This window comes from Misgurnus anguillicaudatus, chromosome 19, assembly GCF_027580225.2.
Source record: "Misgurnus anguillicaudatus chromosome 19, ASM2758022v2, whole genome shotgun sequence".
Classification (NCBI taxonomy): domain Eukaryota; kingdom Metazoa; phylum Chordata; class Actinopteri; order Cypriniformes; family Cobitidae; genus Misgurnus; species Misgurnus anguillicaudatus.
In genome coordinates, this window is record NC_073355.2 from 45,146,214 (window position 1) to 45,167,133 (window position 20,920).

A 20,920-nucleotide genomic window follows, 5' to 3' on the forward strand; every position below is an offset into this window, starting at 1 on the left:
GTAGTTTGCTATCTTTTGAACTCAGATCAGCCAAACAATTATTCCTCAGCAGCATCCTCGTGCTTGAGTTGGTGCATGTTTAGGGATTTCCCGGGGTTCTTCCTCTTTTTCATATCAATTTCAAAACATTAAAGCATATGAATATGAAGAGAGAAATTACAGCATCCATTTAGTTAACACACTGCGTGGTGTCTCTTTGACATAACCCACCGGCTTTGTACTTCAAACGCTTTCTAATCTGCATTCACTCATTAATGCTTGTCTTTCAACTGCATCAAAACCCCCATAAAGGCTTGGACAGCTTTTGTTTCTCTTTATTAAATCTCATTGCCTGAACCTTCAGAAGTGTTTATTAAAGCATTCATCTCTTCACATCGCCCGGACCGGTTCGGTTCAGTTAGTTAGTGAGATATTAATGATGCTTTAATGTATTCGGTCTCTGTCTCCCTGCGGCCTTGATCTTTGCAAGCTGTGACTGAATAAACATGGTGTAAATAAACACCCCGGACTAAAAGTACTTAATACGAGGCGCATGGATCTGCAAAACAGAGACAACAAAGTCAAGCTGACATTTTATGAACCTGAACGGAGGCCGTCTAAAATCCATCACATAGATACTGACAAATGTTTGAGAAAGCTCGGAATGCAAATGTGGGGCTTAATGTCTTAATATATTTACCCTGATTTTCCAATCCTATATCCATACTAGATATCCAAAGGAAATATTATTTAATTTTCTATATTATCCCATGTCCAGCAACCTGTTACATTCAGCTCTGCTCAATCTCTTCTTCTCTTCCTCTGTTTGCTGTTGTTTTTAGCATCAGTTTGGTTTCGAGTGATGCATTACAAGAGGTCATATCTGTAAGGTTATAGAAACAGCTTTGTTTATCTTTCAGAACTCACATCTGATTTTATAACCCTTCAGTTAATTTGAATAGTCATATTTTAGAATGTCTATTGAATTGAGCGTCAAATGACTTTTGAATTAATTCTTTAATGTTAAAGTTTACCTCACTGCATGAAGGTCTCTGGTTCGAGCCCATATTTGTGAGCGTGGGTTTACTCCGGGTACTCCGGTTTCCTCCCACAGTTCAAAGTCAGTCTCCAATTTATGAAGTGTATGGATCTACTTGTGTGCAGATTAACTGGTTCTCTCCATTACTATAGCTTTAGATGCTGGTATTAAAGGGCCCCTATTATGCAAAATACAATTTTACTAGGTGTTTGGACATAAATGTGTATTGGCAGTGTGTGAATATAACCAGCCTACAATCAAAAAATCCACCCAATTCTTCTTTTATAATCTCCATTAAAGGGGGGGTTTAATGGTATTTCAAGCATTCTGACTTATTAACACAGTTATAGAGTTGTTTCCTCATGCTAAACGTAGGCAAAGTGTCAAAACCGCAGTTGGGCGTGTTTCAGAGTATTTCTGTGCCGAATGCACTTCGCCAGGGTTCGTACAAGTTTCGGCTATTTTTTTCCGATTACAGTTCTAACTGACGTTTCAGGGGTTTTCGATACGTATCACATCTTTATATGGGCTTCCGCCGGAAAACTTCCCCCGGAAAACCCCGCCCAGCCGTCAGTCAGCGGGAGACGCTAGAGCTTGCTAACAGCTTATCACGCCACTCAGCTTTGTTTAATTTCAAAAGTCAACAATGGCACAAGAAGAAGTGTGTTTTTGGATGTGAGGAGAAGACATCCAGCCTTATGGAAACAATGGATATAGTTTATTATCCGGATTAGCAGCGGAGTTTTGCGTGTGTGTTTGATGCTGTGGATTTTCAGAACCGGGTCATGACGAGTTACACGTGGTAAGTAAGACTTCTGTCTTATGTTGGAAATAGGCGCGTGTATATTATATAAATGACACGAACATGTAGTGAATCATAAGTTAAAACAGTGTTGTATAGTGTTGCATGACTCGTACTCGCTCCTCCTGCGGTAGTAACTCCTCCTTCTTCATTTTTTCGTACGTTATCGGAAAGATTCGGTAAAGCTAATCTTTCTTTTATGAATCTGATTAAACTAAAGACTCTTCAGAGATATAAAGGATGTCATACTACTCTATAGGTACTCCAGATTAACATCAGAAATGCAGAAACAGCGTGTGTTACGTGAGCTTTAAACCGAGGTAGTCTCATACATGCAGTTTTTATTTTCTTGTTAATGTGATGTCACACTGATAAAGCCCTGCCACTGACTGACAGCCCTGCATTACCATAGTTTCCATCCTCAGCTGTCCGCCATATCTCAATAATGAGATCTTTATTTTTGTCTTGTTTTCAGTAGAAATATCTAAAAGTTCTTAAATCAAGATGTATTTTCTTGACGAGCAAATGACCTAAGAAAATAAGTCTAGTTTTTAGACAAAACTTATCAAATTTAAGTGAATTTGTGCTTAAAACAAGCAAAAAAATCTGCCAATGGAATAAGAATTTTTTTCTTGAATATTCTTAATACAAGAAAATTTCAGCAAAAATGTCTTATTCCATTTGCAAATTTTTTTTGTTTTATTGTGAGGCAAATAATTTTTTTTTCCCGTTGTTAAATTAGCAAAGTGGAATCGGACATGCCCGTTTAGACCGTGTGCCATGCACTTTAGACAATGCGCTTAGATCGTTAAAATAGGCCTCATAGAGTTTCAAATTAGTAAATAACGTTTTGGCTTCATAAATTGGGTAAGTGCAAAATCGCGGTATTGCAGATTAACATAACATTTCTTCAGAAACGAGTTTTTTATGCAAATGTTTTTTTCTTTATTGATGAGATAACTCGTCAATGGTGGGGAAAGAGTTAACAGGGCTTAGATCTATTTTAACTGAAAGTGCTCACTGTCTCTGTTGGTTAGGGAGTGAGGAGGAGCTGTAGCTTATTTGCATTTAAAGGTACACACTAGTGATAGACCAATATATCGGCCGGCCGATATATCGGGCCGATATTTGTGAGTTTTATGTGTATCGGCATCGGCCGATACATGGCTTCCGTGTTCGCCGATTTTTTACGGCATTATTTACAGACAGAGTGCTGGAAGCCGCAAGCAATTGCAGGTCATGTGACTAAAAACAACCAACCTTTCCAGGACAACATCGAAAGCTTGGCCTAACTGAACAAAGCAGGTTTTATTTCTCATCTCTATGGGGCAGTTTCCTGGACAGAGATTAGACTAGTCCTAGACTAAAATAAATGTCTGTCCAAACTAATCTCTTTTTAACAACATGCCATTGTTTACATAATTTTTATAATGTAAATTGAGTGAGCAAAAGCAGTATCGGCTCCAAATATCGGCTCAAGAAAATCGGCAGCCTGTATCGGTCATCGGCTAAGGCTGATGAAACAAAAATCGGTATCGGCATCGGCACTGAAAAATCCATATCGGTCGATCCCTAGTACACACACAAAAACAGTGCATTTTTGCTCATACCCAAACAGGGGCATTTTGGACATGTTATAATAAATGATCTGTGGGGATTTTGAGCTAAAATGTCACAGATACATTCTGGTAAAATGGGCATAATACCGATAGCAATGATTAAACCAAATGCATGTTTTTGTCTTGTTTGAAATTTGAAGTTGTTGAATGTCGCTGGGAAATGGTTTGTCTTGTCTGAAGATTTGCATTTCTTACAAGTAAGGCCACACACGTGAAGATTTTAAGCACGATTTGCCCCCTGGCATGAACTGATAACATCAAATCAATGTTTTGTGCCTATATGAAGAGTTTGGTTCCAAAACGCAATAAATCCATTTTAACAAATTTCGGTAAAAACGTGTTTTCTATACCAAGAAAGTGACAAGATGAAAACCACTCTGTTACAAACTTTTACATAGCATATTTAGGTTATAAAAACATAAAAAAATCAAATCCATAACTTGATTTTCAAAGATTTATTATAAAAGCAGATTTTTTTTCCACAAAATGTAATAAATCCATGACAAGTTTTTATTCAAAATGCTATAAATCTATTGAATCAATCACCTATATAAATGTGCATTCATCTTTGCCGTGTTATATTTTAGTTGACTAGTTGTACACACTAATTAAAAATATAAACATTAATGTCATTAATCAAAACACTTACTTTGTCATATTAAGAACCCTGTCATTGCTGCGGTTATACTTGACGTAAATTATTAGATGTTGATGGCTTACGTTTCTTTCCTGTCACAGAAAACCATCACAGGTTTATCAATGCTATTAAAGTATTATTTTGTTTTTGTTTGTTTGTTGATCACAAAGTACAAAGTAGATGAGGAAAACTAGATTCCGTGTACAACGGCCCGCCATTGTTTGTTTAAATTGCGTGAATGGTGCGCTGCTGTAATCTGTGGAGTGGATTTATGGCATTTTGTAGAAAAGGGGGAGTGGCGTTTTTTGCATTTTGGGAAAAAAGGGAGAAAAGATGACAGAATAACACGGCAGATATTGGATTTTGCGTAAAATTAAGAATTTACTTTTTAATAGGCTACTTACCTGATATAATACTGATTCTGGCAGTAACTAATTTTTTTCAAAAATGGCGTTTTTGCGTTTTGGAACCAAACTCTTCATATATTTACTAAAGTGTCAAGTGGCCATGTAATTAGCATGATAATGTACAGCCATTGTTATTGCAAATAAATCCCTTCAGGGTTAATACAAGACCTGATCACCTGATCTGAATTTATTCTGCAAAAACAACCTGTAATGATGTTGTGCAATATCAGCACAGACGGTTAGGTTCAGAGAGTCATTTCAGTCGTGCATAACATTATCTACAAGCTCTATTAAACATGTAAAGGTAAAGACCTATGGGTGTATGCGCAGGTGATCTTTACAGATCCAGTAGACCTCAGTGTTGCCCCTGAGCCTCCTCTATGAAGGGAGCGCGCTAAAGGTCATGGTCTCCCACATGTGAAGATATTGTGAATCTCTGTGTTTCATGTCCTCTGGGGGTCGTCTTTGATTCTCCGGTCCCTCTGTCCACAGGCAAGACCCCGGCAATGCGACCCTTTGAGGCCTGAATGATAAGCCTTGATTATAAAGTGATTATATCTGACAGGAGGCAGGCATAAAAGGCGTACGTTTTAAAAGACCCTTGTTATCCAAGTCCGGTTTATCATCAAAGAAAGCAGAGGTGGCGTAGGAAGAGAAGACGTGATATTTATTAAAAGTGAAAAGGGAGGTAGCAGGTCCCTTTCATTTCCTTGCCATTTTCTGCTTCACCTGTCCTCTGTGAAAATTGTGAGGCGTTGTGGCTAATTAGACAAGATATAAGAATAAACAGAAGAATTGGCTTTCTTTCTTTTAATGAGCTGGATTATAAATTGGATTGGCCTTGGGTGTTGAATTGGAAATGACAGGAGGAGACTTACCGAATTGCAATTCGACATGGTCACACAACAGAGGAACTTCATTAGTCTCATATAAATTTTTATGTCAAAATATAAATAATTGACCAAAAATAATAAATTTTTAATGCATTTCATGTATAATACACACTTTTTCTATTTGAATCTGATGACTACAATATGTAATATTTTAATATTTATTTATTTATAAAATAATAAATTATGTAATGTTTAATAACAGAGGTCTCTGCAAAGCGGTGCTTCTGTATTAAATGTAAATGGCGACTAATGCATTCCCATTTTGCACAAAAACTAATGTTGTTGTTGTCAGTAGTTGCTTATATTTTTCAGTAAATTACTGTAGGGAAGTCTATGGGATTTTATAGTCAACCATGATTTGATGTATCATTCATGTCTGTAGCACAATCGGTGTGGGACAAATGATGTTGCGAGTTTAATATTTATGATAAAAAATTCTTTAAATCAAGTATAGCAATAGGAATAGTGAATGCATTAGCAGGTAGAATAGTTTCTCAGACCAATATAAGGTTCTGGATTGCTTTGTGTATTTCTCCCCCTCCGGCTTTAACTTTGATTCATTTTCTGAATCAGGACACAAACAGGTTTCCATTGACAGGTTATCAGTCTTTCCATGAAGTCCCTGCCGTGAGCCGCTAGCTTCTCTCTACAGACCAATGCAGCAGACGCATGGATTCGTAGAAACCTGCAGCCATGCCCACAGGACATTTCAATGCAATGATCTGTTTTGCGTGAGTTAGTGGATTTCTCAGTTATGTATCTTAAGAATGAAGAAATTAGGAGTTCTTTCTCTGTTGGTAAATGGAATATAAGCTGTGTCCCAATTCGGAGGCTGCGACTTTCTAAGGATGTATTCTAAGACTGATTGCGTCACAGCAGGCTAATAAGGCCTTCCCAATTCGAAGGATGATTAAAAAGAAGCCTCAAAATGTGTCCATACTTTCCGCGCTGTTAAGGATGGAACATGGATCCTTCTCAGCCGAGGCTATCCCGAGATTCATATCATGCCTGTAATGGCTGAATATAACAGATGGATATTTTAAAGGGGACATTCCATGAAAATCAGACCTTTTCCATGTTTAAGTGCTATAATCAGGTCCCCAGTGCTTCTACCAACCCAGAAAACATGAAAAATAGCAACCTTGCAACTTTGTTTTGGTAAGGCTCTCTCTGCAAGCATGTGAATATATAGGTCATTCGGATTTCGCTCCCACGTGACATAGTAAGGAGATCTTATTATAATGATAACGCCTCTACATCTCCGCTATCCAACCATGATGCGGCCTCACGAGTGCGAAAGACAGAGAGAAAGAATGACTGACAGCACGACGCGTTTGTATTCCCTCAAACACAAACAGTAGCCTACAATCTTATAACTTGTAGTTTAAATGGTCTTTCTAAAGGTTGAAGATTAACTTTACCTTAGTGCAAGAGAGAGAGAGCAATGCGACAGTTCACTTTCATCAATACAAGTATGTTGTTTAATATGTTTCTCTGAAGTTTATATGAATGAGACACAAGGAATAATGCACGAGACAGAGTGAGAGAACAACACGTATTCACTATCATACACAATAAGCATAAAAATGTTGTTTAAAGTTTCTCTATAATACATGCCAAAAGCATTTTTTATTAGCTCTTATGTTTGGTTTTGGTAATTTCACTTTAATGCCAATGGAAAGGTTAGCGAGGGCGCACGATGCGAAGTTCGTCACAACGTGTATGTAGCCCGTCATGTATGTGTGAGGCGTAATTTCAAAATATGTGTTCTGCGCGTCGAGTGATCCTATGTGCATCATGTGTTTTGTAGGGCCCTATAATTTCCACGATCATAGAATCGCGGACGGAATGCGGAATTGTCAAATTAACACGGAATCTAGTGTTTACACGGAATAAAGTTCTGTTTTTGTGTGGGAGAAGAACGTATGTCTGGGGGAAATGCAGACCGTGGGAAGCAAATCTGGGCAACACACCACCTCCCGTAATTTCACACCTCCTACGGTCCTTTTTCCCCTCCAAAACACTGAAACCATGGCGAAGCGGCACTCCACAACTCTGCTTTCGTCAGCGAAAAAATTAAGAAATTTGATGCTAAGCACTCAGTTCCGAGCAGTTTTATGTGACCGGAGAACTGTTATTTTGTAAGTTTTGTCAACATTCCGTTCTCACAGCGCTCTTGGATCTGTCCAAAGTCCGAACACAAATCCTCATGTATTTGTTTAGTTTTATGCATTTCAAGCGAGCTGAGGTAAACTTTATCTCGCATTTAAAATTGAATCATCTGCATTTTGACGATGCTCTCTGTCTCTCTTTCGCTTGCATGTGCAGAAAGCTGTGCGCTCATGCCGTCCTAAGTCAGATCACCAATCCTGTGTATGTTTGTAAAGTTATGCATTTCAAGCGATTGTGTTTAAAATATGGATCGCGTTACACTGGACCGTTGTGTTAAGGCACTTCTGAAGGCACCACTGCTTTGACACGAGTAAAGTGTGTGTGTAGCCATCAAGCCAAATGTTGAATTCATACAAAGAAATTCTAACATTTAAGTATACAAGTTGAGTCATAATAAATAAAGTGAAATGACACAGGGAATAAGTATTGAACACATTAAGAGAACAAGGTGCAAAATGGCATAGAAAGCCAGGAGATCACCTGAAATCTGTCAGTATTGAGAGAGAAACCCTGCCCCTTATCAGTACTCATTGATATCAGCTGCTTTAGTCCTAATTGATGGCCTATAAAGGCTTCTCATTACCCAGGAGGAAAACAGGAAAGACTTCATGATGGGTAAATGCAAAGAATCTCTCAGAATGCTGAATTTTTCTCTGAGCACTGTGGGGGCCATTATCTGGAAATGGAAAGAGCATCACTTCACCATAAACCGGCTATGATCAGGTGCTCAATGTAAGATCCCTGTCCACGGAGTCTAAAGAATAATTAGGAGAGATCTCCAAGAGCCAAGAACCACTCGGGCAGAACTTCACGGCAGAACTGTTATTCGAAGAAAACTATAAGCAATGCACTGAACCGCCATGGCATCGATACACGTTCACTACGCAAGACTCCATTTCTGAACAAAAAGCATGTTGCGGCTCTATTAAAATTTGCAAAAGAGCATTTGGAGAAGCCTGTGGATTATTTGGAGACCATAGTATGGCCACATAAATAGCTAAATTGAACTTTTTGGCAGTCATTCTACATACCATGTTTGGAGAAGAAATGGCACTGCCCACCACCCCAAGAACACCATACCAAACGGTTAAGTTTGGGGTGGAAGCATCATGGTTTGGGGCTGCTTTTCAGCAAGGGGTACTGGCAGACTTCATATTATTGAAGGCAGGATAAATGGAGAAATGTTCCAATTCTGGATAAAAATCTGCTGCCATCTACAAGAAAGCTAAAAATGAAAAGAGTGTGGCCAGACAATGATCCCAAGCACAAGGCCAAGAAACAATTAAGTGGTCAATCAATCACCTGTCCTAAATCCCATAGGAAATCTATGGAGTGAACTGAAGATCAGAGTTCATCTCATGTGTCGTTTCACTTTATTTATTATGACTCAACTTGTATACTTAAATGTTCTGATTTCTTTGTATGAATTAAATATTTGGCTTGATAGCTACATCTGGTGGAGATTTTGTGTCAATAGCCCACTTACAAAAATCCCCTTACTGATAAAAATGCTGATGTGTCAAATACTTATTTTCCCCGCTGTAAAATAAGTGAAAACGCACATGACACTCCAAATACACATTTTGAATTTGCGCCCCTTGGAAGAGCAGTCACCAGCTACGCTGGCGGCTATTGCATCTGAACTCTTCATGTTTCATATTTCAGGGAAAAGAAAGCATTGGATGAACAGCCATGTTTAACTGTTGCATGACACAATAATGATCATGTTTGTCAATCAACCTCTTTCATATTTATTCATTACATATTTACATTTATGCATTGGTAGATGCTTAAGTGACAGTGCATTACATTTCATATCAGCACGTGTTCCCTGGGTTCAAACCCATGACCTATTGCATGTGTTGCTAACACAGTGATATACAGGAGCACTATATGATTGTGCTGTAAAGTACTGATCATAAATTTGTACTTTTTGTCACAGCTTTCCCTTGGGTAAACAAACATTAGAGCCGAAGGACCTTCATGGCTCGTGATACCTGCGGTCCGTCACTGCCCTGGCCCGTCCCTCCAGCACGAGTTTGGTTCACTGGGTTCATATAGTTTAGCAGTCTGAGGCCGGTGGCACACTAATCTCTCTCTCACCTCATTGTTCTGCCTTTCTACACCTCTCAGGCTGACACAATTTGATTAATTAGTATTGCGGGCAGCGGAGCTCCATTCTCCTCAAGGCTCATACACACGCGTGCTCCACCAGCCATTCCTCTTTCGCTCTTTAGATCATAAAGATTTTATGGGTGATAAAAATTTCTCTCAGACTGCGCTGAATGTAATAGACAAGAGCAGGGTGAATAATAAAGACTGTACTTTATTTACATAATTTATGCGTACAAATATCTCGGGATTGGCTGACACTTTCACCTGTACGTGTAGTCGGTAGTCATTCAAAGCTGATGGTGCTGAGATTGGCATTCATACAGTCCCACAGAAAGACTATTGAAATTGTTATCGCCCCGACCAAGAACGATAAGGCTGTAATCTTCTGGCACACTTTGGTTTGAGTTAGAACATGTTTGCAAGAAATCTATTTACTGCTAGAGATTTATAATGCTTAGGAAAAGTCAGCTGAGGTTTTATTTGTATAGTTTGTTTCACTTGTTTTAAAGCAGCATTACAGAAAGTCATGCTGGTACTGGATGTAATGTCTCAATGTATTATAATTTACATTGAGCTGTTATGACTTTGTGGAAATTGATTTTCTTGTTGGCATTCGGCTGTTTGATCTGCAATATCCAAATACAGTCCAATTGAAGTAATGTTAAAGCTGTTTGCATGTGCACTGTAAAAAGAAAAAGTTGGAAAAAACTTGTTTCTTTGTGAAAATGTAATTAGAAAAAGTAAAAAATTATCTCAAGCAAGAAAGGCTTTTTCACATTAAATAAAAGTTACAAAATTAAAAATATTTAGTTAAAAAAAAGTTTAAAATATTATTTTTTATAAGTGTTAAAAATTTAACAATAGAAATTTACCTTACAATTTTCACTTAAAGTAAAAAAAGGAAAAACATACATTTTAAGGTGTTACCATTTAAAGTAATTTTTAAGTACCAAACCAACTTTTTATAGTGTGTGGGTTTGTGTTTAATATATTCAAAATGTAAAAATACCCATAATCAAATTTACAACATAGTTTTAAATTTTGACTACACTTTTTATTTAAGTACAGCTATTTCATCTTGTTTTATGAGTTGCTATTTCATAAGTTACATTGTAGTCACAGCCAGTTTGATTAAACTTAAATATTTAAGGCAGCTAAATTTTATACCTCAGTTACTCATTTTTCTAAATATATCACCCTTCTCTACACTTAACATAGCGCAAAAACTTCATAGTTACATAATTTTAAAGGTGTAATGTGAAATGCTCAATAACATGGGGACTTTTGAAGTAGCTTAGTGCGCCATCTTGTGGTACTTGGACAGACTGCATGCCAACACTTGAAGCATTTCTTTATTAGAAATACAACAATGTAAGAATAGTTTTTATGTAATCGGTGTATATATATATATATGTATCTGGTCGATCACTGGTAAATAAATGTGCCTAAATCTTACACAAACCTTAAGAGCGTACCTCAGTAAAATAAACATGCAGGTCTTGTACATTATATAAAACCCATATGACCTTTTTCCCAAATAATGGCAGAATGAAAAGTGGGTGACATTTTCTACTGTATGGATCAAAAACAGTGTCCACATTTTAAAAAAATATAGTGTTTCAAAGAAGAAAGTTAAACAAAGAAGAAAGTTAAACAACTTTTTAAGATTTTTACATCTGGCATGATTTAAGTTTGTAATGTGTACTGCAATGCTTTGATGGCCACTACTGTAAATCGTCAGGAATGTTTGTTCCAGTGTCCCCAACTATTTTCAATGGAAAGTAGCTAAAGGCTGTTTAAATAGTCACTAATGTAGTCAGATGACGCCATGCGCTAATTAGCATAATCATGTATTTGCATTCTGTTTGCGCTTTACATCTGTTTTGTTTCTTTCCTCTTCTCTGTGCTCACACACTGTGTTTTAATAGAGCCAAATAAAATAAAGCCCAATGAGGTTGCTCTCATTTACATATTTCTTTTCTTTCTGTTATCAGACAGAATGAGTATGAAATAGCAACTGATGTGATTAAGAGTACATCTATACTGAAAATATAATATATAAAAGAATTGCTCGAGATATAGAGCTTCATCTTTCTCTCTTGCTCGCATTTAAAATGTATAATTTGTGATTTTAATATGTTAATATGACGATTATGTGAGATTTAGTAATGCTTAACTGAAAGAAAAACCAATCCAGAATTTTCAACTTTACATTTTAATAAAACTATTTTACATATACATAGTGCAACGTCTTATTCTCTGGAAAGCCACTTGGTCTTTCTATATTATCTTGTTCTTGAGCAAGGCTTTACATTTCAGGTTATTAAATATAGACTGTCTCCAGTCAAAAACAGTGCCCTGAAGTCACATTTAGGAAAGAAAATGTGCTACATGACAAGAAACTAAATATAATCAAAGATATAGGTCAGGAATAATGATATAACGGATGAGAAAAGCAGTTATAGCCTCCGTTATAGATTCTGCCAAAAAGACTCAATTTAATATATATTCAGCATGATTTCTTCAATACATCTAATATGATGGATTTTAATGATAATCACAATAGTTAACCTTCAGACAATCCCTTAAGAAAAGCTTATTATACAAGATTAATGCTCAGAAGTGAGATCAAATTAAAGAAGAGCAATATAATGAAACGTTTATGAGGCTGCCTAACAAAAGCCAAGTTAATTTACTTGATAACTTTAAAAGTTTATTATGAAGAAAATACAATCTCCCTGTAAGGCACAAGATATACGTCTTTTACAGATGTTAAGCTTTAAATGGTTGGTAAATGTTGTTCTTTATCCTAAAAGAAGTCAAATGTTTACACATTTACTTGCATAGCTTATGATATAGTTAATGTACATAAAATGCTAGGACTGTAGTTTTACTTCGAGCACAATGCCGTCTGTAACTGTTAAGTATTTCATAGATGTAAATGCACTACCTGCTTTACAATTGTGGAATTAAGTTCAATGATAAATAATGTAATGTACATTTGCTGTATATGTGAAATTAAACTGAAACATTCCTATGTCTAATTCCCATTAGATCATGTTGAAATTAAAGACATCAAACTAGCATGAAGGCCATGTTGTATCGCAGATCACAGGCGCTTGTAGTAAGAGAGGACCTTGTTGCAGTTAGGGCAGCGATGCTCCACATCTTTACAAGAATCCATCCAGAATGGCACTATACAGCAGGGCCAACATCTGCACAAGAGACATGAAAATAAATAAGCCGTACACTTTTTATTTCCTGGATCATATCACAGATGGGGTGGTTTTCTAGTCTAGTCCCAAACTAGAAAAAAATCAAGGTCTAGTTCTGGCTTAATCTAAATCCTGTATGGGAAGCCGATCATAGTCTCATATTGATAATGAAGGTCTTACTTTAAAAAGATATTCTTTTTTGTCAGATAGTGCTTGTTTAAAATGAGTAAGGAGGTTATATTTTACCCGATGAGTGCAAGACAGCCGCATGCCAGCCAAGCCATGAGTCCAGAGTAGTAATCTGTGATGGTGATCACTTGATGCTTACAATGAGGGCACATGGTCTGACCGGGTAGATCACGCAGACTAGGCAGCCTCACTGAGGTTGTTACAGCTGTAATGAACACACACACACATTATTGCTTGGATACTATTGAACCATAGGCCAAGTCTGCAATCTTCACAATGCTGATTCTCATTTTCTTTTTGGCAAATCACATTATTAGAAGAGCCATTATAAATCTGCTAAATGCCTTAATGTAAATGTAATCTGGTGGGGATTAACTCTTTGTTTTTATAGCTTGCCTATTACAGTTTGAGATTGATACAGTAGTTGTAACTCACTTGAAGCTTGAGGGTACATCCCTGGGTTTTGACCTGTAGAAAAGATTTAATAAGATGACTGCTATTGCAGTAATAGGTGTGTTTGACAATTAAGTTTTAAATTGCTTTTGGAGTTTTCTACTGAACTGTTTGAGATTGGCAGTTGAAATCTGTAACTTACCCATGCCTGGAGGGTACATAATAGGGGTTGGACCTAAAAAAGTGAAATTGTCTTTATTACACTAACCTTTTGGAATTGACAAAGTAGTAAATGTATGTTTGTGGAGATTGGATAATTAAATAACTGTTTGAGATTGAGACTGAAAACTATAACTTACCGCCAGCCTGAGGATACATCCCAGGGTTTGGACCTTTAGAAAAAGATTTAAACATCCATCAATAAACACCATCACTGGATTCAAAATGTCTGCAAACATGACTGCTGTTTTACTCTACCTGAATCAACACTAAAACTAGACTCAAAATGCCTTCAAAAATGACTGCTGTTTTAACCCCAACAAACCCCAACAGGAACTGTTTTACTCTGCCTCTACAAAAACCAGCACTGGAATCAGAATATCTGGAAACATGAACGGTTTACTCTGCCTAAACAAACACCGGATTCAGAATATCTGGAAACAGGAACTGTTTTACTCTGCCCCAACAAACAACAACACCAGATTCAAAATATGTGGAAACATGAATGTTTTACTCTGCCTTAACAAACCCCAACACTGGATTCAGAATATCTGGAAACATAAACTGTTTTACTCTCCCCCAACAAACACCGGATTCAGAATATCTGGAATCACAAACTGTTTTACTCTGCCCCAACAAACACCAACAATGAATTCAGAATATCTGGAAACATGAACTGTTTAACTCTGCCCCAACAAACACCAACAATGAATTCAGAACATCTGGAAACATGAACTGTTTTACTCTGCCTTAACAAACAGCAACACTTGATTCAGAATATCTGGAAACAGGAACTGTTTACTCTGCCCCAACAAACACTGGATTCAGAATATCTGGAAACAGGAACTGTTTACTCTGCCTCAACAAACACTGGATTCAGAATATCTGGAAACAGGAACTGTTTACTCTGCCCCAACAAACACCAACACTTGATTCAGCATATCTGGAAACATGAACTGTTTAACTCCGCCCCAACAAACACCAACAATGAATTCAGAAAATCTGGAAACAGGAACTATTTTACTCTGCCTTAACAAACACCAACACTTGATTCAGAATATCTGGAAACATGAACTGTTTAACTCTGCCTTAACAAACACCAACAATGAATTCAGAATATCTGGAAATATGAACTGTGTTACTCTGCCTTAACAAACACCAACACTTGATTCAGCATGTCTGGAAACAGGAACTATTTTACTCTGCCTTAACAAACACCAACACTTGATTCAGAATATCTGGAAACATGAACTGTTTTACTCTACCCCAACAAACACCAACAATGAATTCAGAAAATCTGGAAACATGAACTGTTACTCTGCCTTAACAAACATCAACACTTGATTCAGAATATCTGGAAACATGAACTGTTTTACTCTGCCTTAACAAACACCAACACTTGATTCAGAATATCTGTAAACATGAACTGTTTTACTCTGCCTTAAGAAACACCAACACTTGATTCAGCATATCTGGAAACATGAACTGTTTTACTCTGCCTCAACAAACCCCAACACCGGATTCAGAACATCTGGAAAAATGAACTGTTTAACTCTGCCCCAACAAATACCAGATTTAGAATATCTGGAAACAGAAACTGCTTTACTCTTCCTCAACAAACACCAACTTTGAATTTCCGATTGTTAGAAAAAAGGAAAGTAAAAAAGTGAATTTGTCTTTATTACACTTACCTTTGGAATTGTCAAAGTGGTAAATGTATGTTTGTGGAGATTGGATAATAAAATAACTGTTTGAGACTGAGACTAGAAATCATAACTTACCGCCAGCCTGAGGATACATCCCAGGGTTTGGACCTTTAGAAAAATATATGAACATTCATCAACAAACACCAACACTGGATTCAAAATGTCTTCAAACAAGACTGCAGTTTTACTCTTCTTGAACAAACACTAAAACTGGATTCAAAATGTCTTCAAACATGACTGCTGTTTTAACCCTAACAAACCCTACCACCGGATTCAGAATATCTGGAAACAGAAACTGTTTTACTCTGCCCCAACAAACACCAACACTCGATACAAAATGTCTTGAAACAACATGGCTGCTGTTTAACTATACACAACAAACACCAACACTTAGAGTGTATGAACATTTTGCTCTGTCCCAACACCAGATTCAGAATGTCTGGAAATATGGCTGTAGTTTGACTCTACCCGAAAAAAACATCAACACTGGATTCAAAATGTTTTCAACCGTGACTGCTGTATACGTAACGAACACACTGGATTCAGATTGTTAGGAAACACAACCGCTGTTTTACTGCACCAAAATAAACAACGGATATAGAATATCTGAAATATGAATGATTTACTCTGTCCCAACAAACACTAACTCAGAGAATCTGAAAACAGAAATTGTTTTACTCTTACTCAACAAACATCAACCCCAGATTCACAATATCTGGAAACATGAACCGTTTTACTCTGCCTTAACAAACACCGGATTCACAATATCTGGATAAACAAAGTGTTTTACTCTGCGTTAATAAACACCAACAGTGGATTTAGAATATCTAGAATATATTTAAAATATATTGGATAATTAAATAACTCTTTGAGATTGAGACTGAAAACTATAACTTACCGCCAGCCTGAGGATACATCCCAGGGTTTGGACCTTTAGAAAAAGATTTAAACATCCATCAATAAACACCAACAGTGATTTCAAAATGTCTGCAAACATGACTGCTGTTTTACTCTACCTGAATCAACACTAAAACTGGACTCAAAATGTCTTCAAAGATGACTGCTGTTTTAACCCCAACAAACCCCATCTGGAAACAGGAACGGTTTACTCTGCCTCAACCAACACCAGATTAAGAATATCTGGACACATGAACTGTTTTACTCTGCCTTAACAAACCCCAACACTGGATTCAGAATATCTGGAAACATGAACTGTTTTACTCTGACCCAACAAACACCAGATTCTGAATATCTGGAAACACGAAGTGTTTTTCTCTGCCTTAACAAACCCCAACACTTGATTCAGAATATCTGGAAACAGAAACTGCTTTACTCTTCCTCAACAAACACCAATGTCAGATTCAGAATATCTGGAAACAGGAACCATTTACTCTGCCTCTACAAACACCAACACTGGATTCAAATTGTTAGAAAACACGAGGCTGTATTACTCCACCCCAACAAAACAGCACTGGATTCAAAATATATGGAAACATGACTGCTGTTTTACTCTACCCAAACAAACACCAACACTGGATACAAAATGTCTTGAAACATGAACGTTTTGCTCTGTCCCAACTAGGGGTGGCACGGTTCATGAAAAAAATTCGCTTGTCTCGGTTCGGGGCGCGTGTGTGTCGTACGGTTCAACGGTTCATGGCATGCGCAATGTATGTAGCCTCGTGCCCTGTATGTGACCTCAGATAGTGTGTTCCCCTTTCGCGAATAGCGCGAAAGAAGAGGTGACTGGTGTGAAGAGTGAGTGCTGCCGGTCATGTTACGTGTATAAATGGCAAGAGGGAGAGAAAAAGAAGTCTGCCCGCAGTTGGAGGATGCGCCAGCGTCGTATAAGTTTGGTGTGTGGAAATTTTTTTTATTTCATGTTACCTATGATGACAGCGGAAATAAAACAATAGATAACACTGCAGTCTATGGGTTGAATGTGTTCGAACAGCCACACGCGACAGCCTTCTCTCCGACCATTTATCTAATCTGAGGTAATGAACACTGTTTTACGTCTTTTCGTATTCAGCGCTATTTTTAGCCTTTCGTTGATAAAACGAAAGCGGCTGATTTCCGCGGAGTTTCATTTTGCTAGCGTGTGAAAGTTGCACGATCTTATTTCATAAACTGCCCCTTAAAGTAATCAGGACAGAAGTAGTCAAAAGTGGACAAAAGAGACGGATTTAAATATTACAGGTGTAAACGTTATGTTTCTCTCTCGTCCACTACTCTGCAGTATTTAAGCAGCCTCTCAGTGATAAATCTTAAAGCTACACTGAAGTTGGCATTTTGATAAATGCAAGTTATCTTTGTGTGCTAAAAATGCACACAAAGTTCATGTAGATGGCAATACACATTCTCTTTTTTGCCAAATAAATGAAAAGCATGTTGAAATCATCAATGTCTTCCCTCTCGCTGTCTCAAAATCTCGCCTGGCTTTCCTCAGGGATGTTCCCAATAATGTGCTTAAAGTCAAATTCAGTTTGTGCATGATAACATGATATAACTTTTTTAATACTGTATCCTAAATTATGGATAATTAATACATTAATAAGATAATACATTTCTGGAGTGTTAAAAAAATAACAACAAGAACCGTACTGAACCGAGAACCGTGACCATAGAACCGTGATACGAACCGAACCGAGGGTTTTGTGAACCGTGCCACCCCTAGTCCCAACACAAGATTCAGAATGTCTGGAAATATGGCTGCAGTTTGACTCTACTCGAAAAAAACACCAAAACTGGATTCAAGATGTTTTCAACCGTGACTGCTCTATATGTAACAAACACCAACACTGGGTTAAGAATATCTGAAAAAAAAATTATTTTACTCTAGCTCAATAAACATCAACACCAGATTCAGAATATCTAGAAACATAAACTGTTTTACTCTGCCCCAACAAACACCGGATTAAGAATATCTGGAATCACAAAGTGTTTTACTCTGCCCAAACAAACACCAACACTTGATTCAGAATATCTGGAAACATGACCTGTTTTACTCTGCCCCAACAAACACTAACACTGGATTCAGAATATCTAGAAACAGTGTTTCACTCTGCCTTAACAAACCCCAACACTTGATTCAGAATATCTAGAAACATTAATTGTTTTACTCTGCCCCAACAAACACCGGATTCAGAATATCTGGAATCACAAAGTGTTTTACTCTGCCTTAACAAACACCAACACTGGATTCAGAATATCTGCAAACAGGAACTGTTTTACTCTGCCTCAACAAACACCAGATTCATAATATCTGGAAACAGGGACTGATTTACTCTGCCCCAACAAACACCAAGACTTGATTTAGAATATCTGGTAACATGACCATGGCCTTCCTCCTCAACAAACACCAATGTCAGATTTAGAATATCTGGAAACAGGAAGTTTTTTAACCCTGTCTTAAACACATGACTGTCGTTTTACTTTACCCAACAAACACAAACACCGGATTCAGAATATCTACACATTGCTGTTGTTTTGCCGTGTGCCAACAAACACCAACACTGGATTCAGATTGTTAGGAATCATTACTATTGTTCTACTTGGCCCTAACAAAAATAACACATGCAAACATTATCCATCAGTGTTCAGGTTTAACAAAGTTCATTTAAGGTACACAGGTTTGGGTTTTGTGTGCAGTGGAATTATGCAGATTTTTTTTATTTTATTTACATATAATTGATTTAATTTAGTATTTAATATTAAAACCAGACATATAAAATATTAAAAATTTTTAGCAAGTAATTTAGCTCTTTAAATTAGTTATTTTTAAAAAGATCCACCATCCAACAAGAAAACCTGTTCAATTTGGAGCGACTCAGGTCATCAATAACCTTACCTGGTTGAAAGTATGGATTGTTAACTCCTGCTTTAAGTCCAGGCTCTGAAGATGCTGTGTATGCCACATTTACAGTCGCATATGGAGGTGCCTGGATTTCTGGTTGAATTTGAATTTCTGGATGGATTTCTGGTTGAAATCTCACTTCTGTACCTCCGTAATCTACTGGATAACCAGGGTATGGTGGGGAAGCCTCGGTAGTTTGTACATCATCATCATCTTCCAAATATTCCACCTCTTCCAAGCCATCCATGTCATCATCTTCGTGGTTATCCATATTCTTAGTTAAATAAAGAAAACTAATTGTTAATACATGTCAGAAACACACAGAAATCATATATGTGATTTAGCTGAAATAATTTATTTACTCCTGATATCTTCTAGTTGGCTTTAGATTCACTGTTTTTAGGTGTTTCTCATCTACTCTTAAAAGTATCCAGCACACATTTCCAAATGAATGAGTGCTTGGAGACCAATGCAAATGTCAAAAAATGTTGTCAAGATGTATTCAAATCTCCACGGTGCAGCCAAATTTCATTTTGCCATGGAAACTTTGTGTTTGTAAAGCGCCTTGCGTGGCTTTTCCTTTTGGTCATGGAAACCACAGCTTCATTAAGACCAGGAACTGAAGACATGGAGTCGCTTGTAAAAACCAAGCTTGAAGACTTCCCTCTTCAATTTGAAAGTCAAATCTAGGTATTTCCGAACACGCAGAGATTGATTGAATTCCAGTTTTCACCTTATTTACAATTACAATTAGGAAAAGGCCATTGTGTACCAAAACATGACATTTAGATTTCGTTTTTTTGTCAAATGTAAGAATAGCTTAATTTACATAATATTTTGTCAGTGACATTTTGTCAGAAAAAAATGTGAATAACTAAACTTGTACCCTGTCCGCTGTAACCTTTAACATCAATTGTAAAGGTTTGTATGTCATTTTTATGTCGTAAGATGATAAGGGGCACAACAGGTGTACTGTAGATTTTTAGGGTACCTCTTTAGCGACAAGCAAAAGATATACAGTATATACAAGTAAAAGTGCAATTTAAACAGATATGAGACCTATAGTTTCACATTTTAAAGCTTATTCTTGTTACAGAAGTACACACATTAATAGATAAAAAGTCACAGTGCAGAGTGACATCACGTTGTTCTAAATTATTTTCCCTTACATATATTTTTCTAATCATAAAGCAAAATACAGAATTGTTAAAAATAAATTCAAATCTATAATTACTGTATCTCCTGTTTCCTGTCATTGATGAAAGTTACCTACCAGACTGATGTTTCAGTGAGATGGGTTGAGGTTGGAGGATGTATCTCTCTGGAGATCAGAGGAATCAGTGACTTTAAGAGGATAAATGGGTGTGTGTGAAATCTAGAAGAAGGGATGAAAAGAAGCCAAAATGGGAGGAGATTGTGTCCATACCATATATACCCATCCTGGGGATGGGTTGGGTCGGGATGCCAACCAACCAGCTGGTCAATTAGTGAAGTTAATTTTTTGAATGTAATCCTTGATATGTTTAATTGCTGTGCTTTAATGAGAAGAACTGGGATCATTTAATGGGAACTTTACATTTATGGTGTGCTCATTGCATAACATCAATGGTTGACTGACAGCATAGTAAACTCTGTCTGAGACACTTTATAAATATGCCAATACACCCACCAAAGAACAG

The 20,920-nt window shown here is 37.1% G+C and overlaps 1 protein-coding gene across 1 annotated transcript; it reads right to left on the reverse strand.

Moving 5' to 3' along the window:
• Positions 1-11,834: 11,834 nt before the first annotated feature.
• LOC129436621 (uncharacterized) lies at positions 11,835-20,628 on the reverse strand. The gene is made up of 9 exons (XM_073856766.1): positions 20,515-20,628; positions 19,236-19,515; positions 16,284-16,316; positions 15,461-15,493; positions 13,820-13,852; positions 13,663-13,695; positions 13,503-13,535; positions 13,125-13,272; positions 11,835-12,878 (listed from the first exon to the last, which is right to left on the reverse strand). Exons 2-9 carry the CDS (start codon positions 19,510-19,512, stop codon positions 12,773-12,775), a joined length of 696 nt encoding a protein of 231 aa, XP_073712867.1. The 5' UTR covers positions 19,513-19,515; positions 20,515-20,628; the 3' UTR covers positions 11,835-12,772.
• Between the last annotated feature and the right edge of the window lie 292 nt (positions 20,629-20,920).